This window comes from Octodon degus, unplaced genomic scaffold (assembly GCF_000260255.1).
Source record: "Octodon degus isolate 3935 unplaced genomic scaffold, OctDeg1.0 scaffold00027, whole genome shotgun sequence".
NCBI classification, from domain to species: Eukaryota; Metazoa; Chordata; class Mammalia; order Rodentia; family Octodontidae; genus Octodon; species Octodon degus.
The window spans coordinates 15,591,082-15,606,066 of NW_004524603.1; the positions used below are offsets into that span (position 1 = coordinate 15,591,082).

At 48.7% G+C, this 14,985-nt stretch overlaps 1 protein-coding gene across 1 annotated transcript in view; it reads left to right on the top strand.

Annotated features, from left to right (window-relative positions):
- Slc37a3 (solute carrier family 37 member 3) overlaps positions 1-14,985 on the top strand; it is a 37,393-nt gene that overhangs the window by 14,710 nt on the left and 7,698 nt on the right. The window contains exons 6-12 of the mRNA XM_004629135.2: positions 3,392-3,488; positions 6,322-6,406; positions 7,436-7,608; positions 10,529-10,670; positions 11,682-11,783; positions 12,310-12,357; positions 14,085-14,236. Of these exons, the coding sequence (XP_004629192.1) occupies positions 3,392-3,488; positions 6,322-6,406; positions 7,436-7,608; positions 10,529-10,670; positions 11,682-11,783; positions 12,310-12,357; positions 14,085-14,236 (799 nt within the window). The remainder of the gene's footprint in view (positions 1-3,391; positions 3,489-6,321; positions 6,407-7,435; positions 7,609-10,528; positions 10,671-11,681; positions 11,784-12,309; positions 12,358-14,084; positions 14,237-14,985) is intronic.

Here is a 14,985-nt window from a genome sequence, read left to right on the forward strand (position 1 = left end):
GATCCTGTCTCAAAAAAAGAAAAAAAAAAAAGCTTTATACCATTTTTCCTAGATGAATGTTTATGTGTTGCTGTTCCCCGTCTGGTACCCAGTGTGTGCCTGCTGCCCCTCAACTTCTAGTCGATGTGGTGGCCAGCATGGCCCATCTTGGGCTGAAATAAGCACTGCCTGAGAATGCTAATAGTCTGGTCAGGACTCAGTGTGCAGGTGGTCACCCTGTCCATGAAAAGGCGCTGTTCTGTGACTGGAATGGATGAGACAGCCTGCACATGGTCTTTTTTTAAAATGTACTTGGTTGTTGCAGGGTCTCACTACGCAGCTCTGACTCATAGTGATCTCCTGCTTTCAGCCTCCCCAGTGCTGAGATTATAGGCGTGTGCCCCAGGAGTGAGGCTGGTGCAGCATGCGGGAACGGGGATTGAACCCTGGTCCCTGCACTTGCCAAAGCAGGTGTTTATTCCACTGAGCTATCTTGCTGGCCCTGATTTTGTTTAATTAAGATTTTTTTAAAAGAAAATTGTTTTTCATTTGAGACTTTTATAAATTATAGGAAGGGGCCAGATATGGTGGTGCACACCTATAATCCCAGTACTCAGGAGGCTGAGGCAGAAAGACTGCTGCAGGTTCAAGGCCAGCCTAGACTACATAGAGAGATCCTGTCACAAACTAAAATTATATGAAGGGTAGAATTTATTGTAAATCACAAAATACAAATGAACAAAGAGAGCTTTGGTTGAGTCCACTGACATTGTCACTTATAGATACTTACTAGTTCCAACAAGGGTCATTTTGAGGGAATTAGAGACTGATCCAAATCAGTCGACACCAAGTTTCCAGTTCAGTAGCTGAATGGTTTGACCACTTTGTTATTTTTGTGGCTCAGTCACAAAACAAAAGGAAGCCACGAAAGCCATTGCAGGCTCCCTGGGAAAGGAAGCCAGCTTGCTGGTAACAAGCAAGTGTGGTCAGTCATGGAGCAGCAGCCCACAGGGTCAGTGTGACCGGTAGCAAAGGAAGAAGTGGAAGTGAAGGGTCCAGCTGCGGGAGTCCTGGGCCTACATAGCTGCTGCTTAGGCAGAGTCGTGCTGTTGCTCTCGGTCGCCAGGGAGGTGCAGGCCTAATACCTGCCTCTCTGGGGCACCAGGCCCTGCACCCAGGTTGCATGCACCTGCACCAGGCCTTTCAGGAGTGCATGGGAGAGACCCAAAAGTCGGCAGAGTGGCTGAGGTCACGCTTTATAGATGTCATTTCTTACTGTGTGGTGTCATCTACGTGTTCATTTCTAATGCTCTTTCTGCTTTAATGAGGTTAGAAAAATGCTAAACATGCTGACCAGCACAGTGTGTTAATGTATGTATCAATTGGAATGAAACACAGATTTTAACTTAAAACACACACCTGTAGTCCCAGCCCTTGGGAGGCAGAGGCAGGAGGATCACCATGAGTTCAAGGCCAGCCTGGGCCACATTGTGAGACAAGTCTCTAAAAAACAAAATCAAAACCAAGGAAGTGTTCCTAAATCCTCTTTTTCACACCAGCTGCACTGCCATTTCCTGTATTCAGGACAGTCGTTTCTCTCTTTTACTATGGTGACAGCTAACGTCACTTCCACCGGGCTCTTCCTCTGCCTGTCCCTTCTGGCTTCCTGGTGGACTTGCAGGAATCCACACATGTGTGCAGTGCACAGTGTGGTGGCTTTGGCCTCTATGCACCTGCGGAGCCATCGTCACAGCTGAGAAACAACCCCTGGTAATCCCTTCTTCCTGCGCTCACACTGGCCTGCCATCTGTCACTGTAATTTGAATTTCCAAGAGCTGACAGAAGTGGAGTCCTTTGGTCTGTCCCTCTGGTGACCTGCCTTACTTCCCTGTGTGGAGCTTCACTCCCAGGGGTCCAGATGCTCAGCATTTTTGGTAGCTGGGCAGAAGTCCTTCTGCAGTGCGCACCCTGGTATCCTGTGGGTGAACGCCAGAGTTTTCAGTTTAGGACTTTCAGAAGCAGAGCTCCAGTGAGGCCTCTGTTTAAGTCCATGTGGACACACACCGGGGCAGATACTGCGTCTGTGGTTGGCGTGGCCGGGTCATGGGGGCATCTTCCAGAAAGGCATGCAGTCTGCTGTGTCCCAGTGCAGAGCGGCCGCAGTCACACCTCGTGCCTGCCCGCTCCTGCTCTGGTCAGTCTCCTTTGGTTTTAGCCAGTCAGGTTGGCAAGCAGCACTATCTCGTTTTGATTTATTTAGCATTTATTTCCCTGGCTTCCAATGGTATTGAACATGTTTTTGTGTGCTTATTTGCATCACGTGATTGTTTTTATCATACCTGTAAAGTACCTGTTAAAGTCTTTTGGCCCATTTTTTTTTATTGGCAGATGATTATAGATTTCTGGCCTTTAATAATCTGTTCAGCTGGGCGTGGTGACATACACTTGTAATTCCAGCGCTGGGGCGGCCTTGCGCAGGAGGATCTCCTTGAGTTTGAGGCCAACCTGCACTACATAGTGAGTTCAAGGCCAGTGTGAACTACACAGTGAGACTGTCTCAAAAGGACAGAAACAAAAAAATCTGTTACATTGTCTATTCTCTTGAGTTTTGAGGGTTTTTTACATATACAAGTCTTTTTATCAGATATTTTTCCAGTTTGTGGCATCTTTTAAATTTTTCTTAAGGGGCTGGGGAGGTGGCTCAGTGGAATAAGCACTTCCCTGGCAAGCACAAGGGCCTGAGTTCAATCCCCAGCCCCCCCCCCCCAAATAAATAAATAAATTTTTCTTAAGTGTCTTTTGGAGAGCCCTTAAATTGAACTTTTTTTGGTTTTTTTGAGACAGGGTCTCATTACAAAGTCCAGGCTGGCCTTGAAGTTTTGGTAATCTTGCCTCAGCCTCCCCAGTGCTAGGATTATAGCCCTGTGCCACTGTGCCTGGTTCCCAACTTGAATTTTAACATCATTAGTTCTTACTTACAAAGGAGCTGATTTTTCTTTTATCATTTTTAGTGTATTTGATGTATCCTTTTTTCTTTTGGCGGAACCGGGGATTGAACTCAGGCCCTTGCGCTTGCCAGGGAAGCGCTTATTCCATTGAGCCATCTCCCCGGCCCCATGTATTTGAAATTTAACAAAATAGACTATTGAAGCAGGGTGTGGTAGTGCACTCCTGTAATCCCAACATTTGGAAGGCTGAGGCAGGAGGATTTTTGCAAGTTCAAAACCAGCCTGGACTACAAAGTGAGCTCAAGGCCAGCCTGAACTGCATAGCGAGACCCTTTCTCAAAAGATGAAAAAAAAAAGTCTGTTCATGCTCTGTAATGGGAATGTTCACTGTTCCAGCGTTCTTTAAAGTTGGCGCTGCGCACAGAATCCTTGCCGGTGTCATTGCTCTCTGTCTCCTTCTGCAGCCGGGGCGTGGTCTTCGGTCTCTGGAGTGCCTGTGCCTCGGTGGGTAACATCTTGGGCGCCTGCCTTGCTTCGTCTGTCCTGCCGTATGGCTATGAGGTGGGTACATTTTCTCAGCTTCTGTGTGTGTTTATGTACTATATATAGTTTTTTCTGAAGTAGTACTGTGCCCTTTTGAAACTATAGATGTGTTTGAGTAAGGCAAGGCTGTATTAAAAATGAAAGAACTTCTGATAAATTCAAACACATAACAAAACTACTCATGACAAAAATACTAACAAGAGTTGAAATACGTAGAACTAATTGAGAAAAACTACAGTGACCCCTCAGTTCAGGAACTTAATTTATTGCATGATTTTGGATAAAATGGCCATGTTTGTGCAGGAAAGAGCCACAGCCGTGTTCATCACCTGATGCAAAGTTTGAAAACAAAAACAATTTTTTTTCCAAATGCTTTTGTGAACCAAGGTACTGCTGTGTTTGCCACCCACAGACGGCAGTCTCCCTGATGTAAATAATTCCCACAGATTTGTAAGGAAAAGACAACTTAGGAAGACAGAGCTTTGGAATGCATAGCTCATGGAAAGAAAATAGAAATGGCTTAGACAAACATCAGTCCCTAGGAGGTTGGGGTTAGTGGGTGGAGAGGATGAGTTACAGCTACTCTATAAGAAAACACAATAAAGAAATACATTAAGGGCCAGCCAGATAGCTTAGCAGACTAAAGTGCCTGCTTAGAACTCAGTGGCAGGGGTTCGATCTCAGTCTTGCTGTGCCAGTCCCGCCCCTGGGGTGTACTGAGACAGCGATTGAGACTGAGTATGGTGGTGCATGCCTGTAATCCCAGCACTTGGGAGGCTGAAAACAGGAGGGTCACTATGATTCTGATCTGTGTAGTGAGACCCTGTAGACCATGTACTAAATACATTTTTTTAACAAAAGAAAAATACGTGTATCAGCTTGATGAAACTACAACAGGTTGCCAACCACCTGTAGTGGTTGTGGTTGCAGAACCAGCCACTGCTGTTGGAATACATGCTGCTCCTGCAGGGGTTAATCAGTGTCTGTCCAAGCTCCACCTGCTCTGACCATGCAGAGCAGTTTGCCAGGAATTGCCCCGGTGAGTGTACCTTCACAGGTGCAAAGAGGTGTATCTGCAGGGTTGTTTGAACATTGCTAGTGAAAGCCTAGGACTGAATACGTGTTAACCAGCAAGCTTCAAGCTGAAGGTGCAGTCACACATTTGAAGAGTGCTGTACCTCAGAAGTAAAATGTGGAAGCTCAGCTAAGCAAGATCAATACACCAGAAAGATTCCAGGCAGCCAGGCTGCAAAGCAGTGTGCGCTGAAGGCAAATGAAGGAGTATTCCTATATATTATCTGTGTATTTCTAGAACAGTCTCTGCCCGGACAGGTATTGATGCACACCTGTCGTCCAGCACTCTGAGGCTGAGGCGGGAGGATTGCAAGTTTGAGCCCAGCCTGGGTGACTTAGCAAGATCCTGTCTCCAAATAAAAATTTTAAAAGGAGTTGGGGGTGGGGGTGCAGCTCAATACAGAGGACCTGGATTTGATACTAATACCAGACAAAACAATGTCTAGAAGGTAAAAAATGACAACAGTGGGAAACTTGAAAGAGGTAATGGGTCTGGAAGGGGTGTGAGGGGCGTTTTTACTTTGTATTTTTTTGTTACTTGACTTCTGTGACTGTGTCACTCAGGAACCTCAATGGTTAAAATGGAGGAAGTTGTGCTTTTAAAGCTAGACACATTGCTGCAGGGCTCAGGAGGGTTTGGGGCTAGGTACAGGCCTGACCTCTAGGCAGTCACCAGTCTTCTGGGCTTCCTGGCTTGATGTTTGGGTTGTCCTGTTCGGCTCAGGGGAGAATTTCACTGCACCCTCTATGCTGCTCCCAGATTTGGTCCTGGGGACCTTGCTTTCATTCTGTCACTTGCTTGTTTAAAAATTGAGATTGCTTGTCGAGTGTGCCTACTGCGCAGCCTGGTGCCTGACTGCCAGTCTTGGTGTCCCTGTCGGGCCCTGCCCGGCCTGCTTGCCCCTGTGCTGCTGCAGGAAGCTGCCATCTCGTCCAGGTCGAACTGGGGCTCGAGTTGTTCCCAGAAGGAAGGCTGTTGCTTTGATCTTTGCCTCTTCCTTGAAGCAGCTTCCCTAGCTGCCTCCGCCTCCTTTTAGCTCTTTCCTCTTCCTACATTCCTTTGTTCCTCATGGGGGCAGAGTCTTCTTATTTCTTGGGCTGTGTGCTACCTTATAGTGCTGTTTGGGGTGCCGTTTAATCTCAACTGGACCTTATATCTCCTGTCTTATGTATGAAGTAAAGAATGAGATTTGGGGGTACAGTCTGAATTTTTTTTTTTAATTTTATTTATTTGTGTGTGTGTGTGTGTGTGTGTGTGTGTGTGGCCAGCCAGCTCAGCCCACCTGGGGGCAGGGCTGGCTGGCATGTGGTGCTGGGGGATTGAACCGCAGTCCCTGTGGTTTGCCAAGCTTGTTCTAAGGAGGTGCTTTAGACCACTGAGCCATCTCACCAGCCCCAGTCTGGATTTTATAATCGACCTATCACTGTAGTTTCCAGGGCTTCCCTGGATCCTCTGTGACTTTTAACAATGGGACACTGGCTAGGAATTAGCATGAATTTGTTTCCAATTGCACTGTTTTGTTTGTTGAGAGCTCTGGGGCAAATGCAAGAGTCCTAGGTAGAGCCCTTGGCTGGGTGTGGCCCAGTGCAGTTCCTGCTTCGCAGCCCAGCCCTGGCTCTGATCCCTGGCTCAGCCACAAAACCAAGAACTTGAAGCAGGAGAACACCAGCATGTGGTCCCACTGTCCTCCTCCTCCCTGTCCATCCCACGTGTGCTTCTTGTGACCGTACTTGTGCCAGCTACCTGTGTAAGACCCGCCTCTCCCCTCTCCTCCAGTACGCCTTTCTGGTGACAGCGTCTGTGCAGTTTGCTGGTGGGATCGTCATCTTCTTTGGACTCCTGGTGTCACCAGAGGAAATCGGTGAGGAGAAGCTGTCTCTTCTTTTCGAAGTGCCGCATGGTTTGGAGGTCTGAGATTGAAATAGATTTTTCCTAGGACTGCTGAGCTCCTTGCAGTGAATTACAGGAGCAATTTTGTGTTTTGTATGCTGGGGAATGTGCTGGCTAAGCCTGGGCAGGCTGGTGTTTGAGAGTGATGCACACCTTTTACACATACAGGAAAACTGTAGTGTTTGCAAGTGCTTTTGTTTTATTTTTATTTTATTTTATTTTTTTTGCAGTATCAGGGATTGAACTCAGGACCCTGTGCTTGCCAGGCAAGCACTTATTCTACTGAGCTGTCTCCCTGGTCCCAGTGCCTTTGTTTTGCCATCCTGGGGATTAAACCTAGAGCCTCACTCATGCCAGGCAAATGCTCCATCATTGAGCTACGTTCCTAGCCTGCAGATGACTTTTAACAATGGGACACTGGCTAGGAATTAGCATGAATTTGTTTCCAATTGCACTGTTTTGTTTGTTGAGATATGGTCTCACTTGTAGTTCAGTCTGGCCTCAGACTCACTGTATAGCCCTGGTTTGGCTTGAATTTGTGGTAATCCTCCTGTCTCAGCCTCCTGAGTGCTGGGATGACAGGCGTGCACCACTAGGCTCACTCCAAATTCACTTCTTTAGGCTAAATTTTTTTTTTTTTTTCCTTCATAAGAATGATTCCATCTGGGGCTGGGGACATAGATCAGTGGTGGCCACCTGAGGCCCTCACTTCAGTCGCCAGCATCACACGCATATGCATGAAGATTCAGTTTGGCAATTACTTATGGTTAAATAGAACGTGTACCATTGAAAATGTAGAAGCAGAAAGGTATGCAGTTTGTTCATCCGTATATATGCTGTGCGACCTTCATTTGCCCTAATTGGCCTTGACCTTGGTGGTTACTTGTACAAGATGGAATTAAAAATGGCAAGAACTCTAGAAGGGACATCTATAGCCCTCCGCACCATGGCAGGCACACAGTAGGTGCTCAGTAAATGGTAGCTATAGTTTTTGTTTTAGGCCTCCCAGGTATTGAAAGTGAAAACCTTGAAGAAGACTCACATAGACCATTAATTAATGCTGAAAATGAAGATGAATATGAGCCCAGTTATTCCACCCAGGAGGCCAGTGCTGTCCCCGAAGTGAAGGCAATCGGCTTCGGCCAGGCCTGCTGCCTGCCCGGAGTTATCCCGGTAAGGACCCCTCCAGCCTGCCCTGGGGACTGCGCTGGGTGCTTGCTCTGCCAGGATCAGGCTACTAGGGTGGACGGTGTCTCTCATGCCTGACTTCAGGAATTTGGTATTGGCCATTGAACTCAGGACCTCATACTTCCCGGGCATGCATTGATTTGAGGAATTTGGACTGAGGATTGTTGTGCAGTGTCTGAGGCTCTGCTGAGGTGGGCCCTCCCCAGAAAGAGCCAGAGAGTACCTATTTCCAGCTTTGAGGTACTCGAAAATGAAGGCATAGACAGTGTCTGCTGATGCTTGTGACAGGCTGGACCCATGAACCCTGTTTCGCTGACCTCCGTGGGGGTCTGGAGCCCAGGCCACAGAGGGGTCTGACTGCCTTTGGCCTGTAGTTTCTTGCACCTTGTCCCGGTCCAAGCAGCCTCTGCATTCGGGAAGCCTTGCTGTACCTGCACAGACTCTCTTCGTGATTTGGGTGCTCTGGCCCTGGCATGCACGTGAGGGGACTGGGTCAAGTCTCCAGCTTCTCAGCTGGTTTTCTGGGAGGCTGGGGTAAGTCACTCAACCATCCTGTGTCTCAGTGCCCTTTGGGTTTCCTGAGGTCTCAGACAGTGGGTTCACATGTGATGAGTAATAACTGGATTTTTTTTTAGTACTGGGGATTGAACCCAGAGCCTTCTCACTGAGCTGTATCCTTGTTTTATTTTTCAGACAGTGTGTCACTAAGTTCCCCAGGCAGGGCTTAAACTTATGATCCTGCTGCCTCTACCTCCCAGAATTCTAGGATTAAGGGACGGTGCCTCCACACCTGGCATTTTATTTCATTTTTTTAATGGTGTTTTATGACTGTTACCCCCCAGTTAAATTCAGAATGTCCAAGTCTTTCCAAATATCTAGGTCGTTCTTTTTCCTTTTCCTCATTCTCATTCTCATTCTCATTCTTTCTCTCACCCTTTTTTTGTCTTTTTGAGACAGGGTCTTGCTCTGCATTCAGGCTGGCCTTGAGCTCACCCTGTAACCCAGGCTGGTCTTGATGTCCAGGTATTTTCACACTTACTGTACCAACTCTTTTTGCCTGTGCCTCCAAGCTAGGGGGAAAACAAAACAAAACAAAAAAACTTCTAATAACTGTGTGAGTTAAAACAGGTCATTGTCCCTAATTCTTAATTTCAAAGATTCGGGGGATGCTTGCTCCTTTAGGCGTATTCCTATGTGAAGGCTAATCTTTCAGCTAGTTATTAATATATCCCATAAGCAGAATTAATTGTTGAGACGGAATTGAAATTTGCGGTGAGTGAGCTGGAACTCTTGCCGCTCCTTTGTCCTCACAGCCATTGTTCTCCTGGGCAGGCTGGTGAGGAAGGAAGGAACTCAGCCTTTGTCCCTGCAGCAGGCTGTCCAGACGGGGTGCTCTGGTGACCAGGAAGTGGCTCTCTGGGGGTGGCTCCTGCCTGGCCAGGAAAGCACTCTTAGCAGGTGATATCTGGGGACCGAGCGGCTCCAGGGCCTGGTGTGTGTGCGCCAGATGCCCTTTGAAGCCACCAGCTCCGCCCCTTCTCCTTGGATGCTAAATGCCAGGATTTCCTGGTAATAGTATGTTCAATATTTGAGCCTCAGCCCAGTGCCATCTTAAGGCAGCTGCAGCTGTGTTCCCCAGAAAAGAGCCAGGAGGCGGAGGATGCCCATGTGCTTTCCTTTTTGACTTCCGGGGATCCTTGTCTTGGCCAGTTCCGGGCGGATGCTGTCCTGGCCTCTGGCTGTGGTGACACTGCCTCACAGTGCTCACCGTGCAGGACATAGAATGGCTGCCAGCAGCAGAAGCTGTGCCACTTGTTAGGTGGATTTGCCCATGGCTAATGCTGAGCAGTGGCAAGAACTCTGCTTGCCAGCCTCCTGGGTTCCTGCTCCAGACCCAGGTTCCTGTCTACCACAGACCTGGCAGGAAGAGCCTGGGGGTGGCTAAGGGAGTGTCTGCAGCTTGACCCTGCTAGATGCTAATGCTAGTGAAGAGAGAAGGAAGCCTGGATAATTGCAGGCAAACAGGAATTATAAACTTGTTTAATTTTAAAACTGGGTGTGGTGGTGCACATACTTGCAATGCCAGCACTTGGAGACTGAGGCAGAAGGATCCCTGTGAATTTGAGGCTGGTCAGGACTACATAGCGAGACCTGGTCTCAAACCCTCCCCAAGCCAAAAATAGATACTGTTGACTCCAAATGCTTATTTATTTTGGTGGAACCGGGGATTGAGCTCAGGCCATTGTGCTTGCCAGGCAAGCACTTATTCTACTGAACCATCTCCCTGGTCTCCTCCAAATGCTTATATTTTATTTTACTTTGCTTCGTAACATTAGAAATTATGGCCCAGGCTGGTTATGGTAGTGCACGCCTGTAATCCCAGCACTCAGGAGGATGAGGCAAGAAGATTGTTATGAATTCAAGACCACCCTGACTATGTAGTAAGTTCAAGGCCAGGCTTAACTGCCTAGTGAGACTTTACCTAAAAAAAAAAGGCTAGGTAAGCCAGGTATGGGGGCATATGCCTGTAATCCTAGCACTTGAGAGGCTGAGGCAGGAGGACTATTGTGAGTTGGAAACCAGCCTAGGCTACAAAATGAGCTCAAGGCTAGCCTGAACTGCATGTGAGACCCTGTCTCAAAAAGCCAAAGAACATAAACAAAAACTTGTGACCTGGGTGAGCCAGGTGTGGGGGCAAATGCCTGTAATCCTAGCCCTCAGGAGGCTGAGGCAGGAGGGTCACTACAAGTTTGTAGCCAGCCTGGACTACATAGTGAGTTCAAGGCCAGCCTGAGTTACATATTGAGACCCTGTCTAAACAAAATAAAACAAACAGAAACCATGAGAAAGTGTGGCCTTGCCATGCTGTTTGTCCCTTCCTGATAGTTTTGTATGTTTCCTGCAGTACTCCCTGGCCTATGCCTGCCTGAAGCTGGTCAATTACTCCTTCTTCTTCTGGCTGCCCTTCTATCTGAGTAACAACTTCGGCTGGAAGGAGGCCGAAGCCGACAAGTTGTCCATCTGGTATGATGTTGGCGGAATCATAGGTACGCCGGGGCGCATCTTCCTCAGAAAGAAAGGACTTCATTACTAGCAGCCTCTTGGCACACTAGGAATCTGGCAGCCGCTGTCTTCCTAGTGGTCTCCCAGGAGAAAGGCCGTAGAGGAGTGTGGTCAGGTGGCGCCATGGCTCCGGGCTCTGCTTTCTCTTCTGCCCTGAAGTGCTCTGGAATCTTTTCCATGGACGCGCAGTGATGCCTGACTCCGAAGCTCCTGTGTGAGAGATCTGGGCTAGGGAGTGAGCGTGTTCTCCCTGCCGCCTCCTTCCCCGCCACTGCCAGCCAAGGAAGCAGGAGCAGTACTGTAGTGCAGAGTGCAGCAGGGCAGGGCTGGCTCGAGTGCTTTGCTGTATTGTCCACGGCAGTTCACAGTGACTGGGCACCAGAGCCAGGCATGGGAGCGCAGCAGGAAGGCACCGCAGATCCAGTGGGGGAGCACGAGGCCTTTCCATGACGTCTCTACATGGCTGCGGTGAAGCCTTCTCTCCCTCCCCTCGATGTTTCCTTTAGAATTATGTGAGATGGGCTGTCCTTAGGTGAACTTGGCTGACCTTATCTGTAGGGCCAGAGCCAGAGGTGAGGTTGGCGCCTTTGCACCCAACCACACTTCTGGGTCCCCTGTGGTCTGGCGAGTGCATACCAGATGTCCCGCAGCTCCTGGAGCCCAGACTGGCGCGCTCTGAACGTGACAGTGCCACCCATAGGGTTTAACATCCCCTCTTAAGCACATTGACCTGTTAGTTATTATTGAACCATAGTGGCTGCATTTAATTTTAGGGAGTATTTTACCTTCTGCTATTAATAGACTGTGAGTAACAGTCCTTAATTAGTCAGGAGAAGGGTCTATAACTACTTTTTGTAGAGAAAAGAGTAAGGGAAAGTGGATGGTTGTTTTATCCTGTTTGACTGTGATGGTGGGGCCTAGGCGAAGCTGCGGTGTGAGGGGAGGGTCAGGGTGTGAGGGCCTGGTTCTGACCCACAGTGCCCCCCATGTTCAAGGTGGGACATTGCAAGGCTTCATCTCAGACGTCCTGCAGAAGAGAGCGCCGGTGCTGGCCCTCAGCCTGCTCCTGGCGGTCGGCTCCCTCGTGGAATACAGCCGTGAGTATCCTGGCCTGCGTGGTACAGGAGCAAGGGTGTGCTCGAGTCAGGTCGGTCAGAACCTGGCCACCTCTGCAGGTCTGGGCTGCCTGGGAACGCCGTCACACGTGGCGTTGTTTGTGTCAGGAGGAAGCTGGCAGTGCTCCTGCCTTGTGGGTTTGTTTAAAGGCTTGCTCAGGAGCGTATGTGCTTTGTGTGAGGGGTGGCTCCGGAGGGGCCTTTTGTGAGCCAATAAAACAATAAACAGGGCAAGGTTTCAAGCGGGCCGGGGCTGATTAGCTGGTGTGGGATGCTTCCCTTAAGGTGCTGCGGATCTGGGCAAAGCCCTCGTTGGCTTTTAGAAGTCTCCTTGGCTAGACACAGACAAGACAAATAAAAACTGGCAGAGGTGGTGAGAGTCACTTGCCTCTCTTTGTTGTCCAGAGAGGGATTTGTGAGGTCGCAGAGACCTGGACCTTTGTGTGCTTGTGGCGGAGCCGCCTGTCATTGCTGCCCCAGTCACTGCTGTGTCTGTGTTTCCTCACAGGGTCTCCTAACAACAAATCCATCAATGCACTCCTGATGACGGTGACAGGTACTGCAGCCCCCTGTGACTACAGTGTCCTCTGGAAACTGTTCCCCCTCAGCTTGAGTGATGTTAAAGCTTTAGTCATGGAGAACACAAACAACAGAAAAGCACCTTGTTCTGGATTCCTTTAAAAATTATTTTTTGTGGTATTAGGTAATGAACCCAGAGTACTGAGCCGCAGCCCAAGCCTTTTTGTATTTTATTCTGAGATGACATATCAATAGTTTCAGGCTTGTACTTCCCCTGCCTCTGCCTCCTGAGTAGTTGGAATCTTTTTTGTTTTTTTCAGGATGTTTGCAGCGCGTGATGATGACATTCCCTGTGGGGAACTGGTACAGATAGGAAACATATCAGTTCTTTCTTCCCCTTCCCTTCCACCCCTTTGTAGGTGGGATTTTAGGCAGTCTTTTTCCAGATTCTGTTCTCTGCTTGTTGATCAAGTTTTCCACCCTCTTGGGACAGAAGCTGTCCCTCTCAGTTGTCTGTTGAGACAGAGTCTTTTTGTGTAGTCCAGGCTGTCCATGTACTCATGATCCTCCTGCGTTGGCCTCCTGCAAGCCAGGATTACAGGGCTGCACCCGCATGCCCAACTTCAATGTCACTTTTTTTTTTTTTTTTTCGTTTTATGTATTTGGTACAGGGTCTAACTGCGCAATTGGACTCATAGTGCTCCTCCTGTTTTCAACCTCCCCAGCACTGGGCTTACAGGCATGTGCCACCACACCTGGATTCAGTGGTGCAGCATGTGGGACGGGGGGGCGGGGTCGTATGCGCTTGCTAAAGCAGACACTTAGTCCACTGAGCTATCTCACTGGCCCCAATGTCACATTTTTGATCACTGCCTCAGCTTGGTTTTGCCTTAGAAAGAGACTTCGGAAAATGCCCCATTGGAAAGCAGTTCACCAGCTTATAGAAGTTCAAACTAACTAGCTTGTTCTTTGTTGTTAGCATTGGTTAGTCTTTCTTTGAGGACTCGATGAAATAGTTGGCAGTAGTTAGGGGAGCGTGGTATGGAAAGGTTGCTAATCTTTTAAACCTCGCATCCCATCAGGAGTGAGCTACCTATGTTGCGTGAGGCCCAGAGCTCAGGCCTGGGCTGGGACACGTTCCTAGGAGCCAGCGAGGTGGTGGAGAGAAGCCCCTGTACTATGGAATCGGCCTTCTCCCCTCTTGTTTCCAGTGTGCTTGGTGGCCTTGGACTGATAAAAGCTCAAGTGATGGAACTGTGCTGTAATGGAATTTGATGAGCTAGTCAGTTACTGATGAGTGGAAACTTCACAGGAGTGGAAAGTCGCCATTATTTTGCTTTATTATTTACAAATTGAGGTTTTGCAAATATACTAGAATAACCAGGCATTGTGGTACTTGCTTGTAATCCCAGCACGCAGGAGACTGAGACAGGAGGATTACCACAAGTTTGTGCCCAACCTGGGCTTGCGTTCAAGGCTAGCCTGAACTACTTAGTGAGACCCTGCCTCAAAATAAAAAAAACAAAACAAAACAAAAAAAACCCCAAAACCAACCAAACAAAAAAATACCCACACTAGATTGCCACATAATTCATAGAGATTTCAGAAAGGGGAGGCTATTTTGAAGATATTCTCTGTTGTTTCCTTTTATTTTGTTTTTCTTTAACATATAAAATACTGGGATGATATTTTTTCTCATTCAGTAGATTACTCATTGTGTTAGGAATCACTTTTAATAAAAACCTACTGTGTTTGTAACTGCAGGATTTTTTATTGGTGGTCCTTCTAACATGATCAGCTCAGCTATTTCTGCGGACCTGGGTCGCCAGGAGCTGATCCAGGGTAGCAGTGAAGCCTTGGCGACCGTCACGGGCATCGTCGATGGGACTGGAAGCATCGGTGCAGCGGTGGGCCAGGTGAGGTGGCGGAAGGTGGGCACTGTCAGGTGGAGTTGCACCTGCGAGCTGCAGAGTTCTGTGCTGCGAGCCTTAGGGTTATGCCCTCCTCCGTGATCCTGCAGATGTGGCCCAATGTGGAAGGCTCTCTCCCTGATTGACTCCCTCCTTTGACTTAGGCTTCCAGATTGTTCCTAACTTCCTGAGACTGACCCTTCAGCCCCATCTGCCACCCCCGTTTTCCAGGCTGACCGTGGCACTCCAAGGGGCACCTGAGACACATGTGCTCCTTCTTGTGCTTACCTGCATGCAAACCTGGCCTGCCCTCCGCTCTCCAGGGTCTGTCTGTGTCCCTCTTCCAGGCAGTGGTACAGTCCCACTCCTACCTCGATCTCTACCACTCACACTCGGGACCTCCCACTGCCTCTGAGTTGCAGTTTCCCAGGTGTCCTGACTGCTTTAAAGGGTGGTCCAGAAGTGTATGTAGGGTACAGAGCCTGCTGCACACTTTTCTGTGGAGCCTGAGATCTGCTTCCCGAGGCTTTCTGGGATTCTTATGTGGTCTGATATCAAGTGTCTCTGAAGAGCCCAGTGAAACCAGATGACCCGCATTGCCCATTCAGGCTTTCTTGGGAGGCATCTGTTGTTTGGGACACTGGGGAAACAACTGCTGTACCACTCAGGGCCGTGGGGGTGCTGACTTTACAAATCTGGGAGCAGGGGCCGGGGAGATGGCTCAGTGGAATACGCGCTTCTCTGGCAAGCACAAG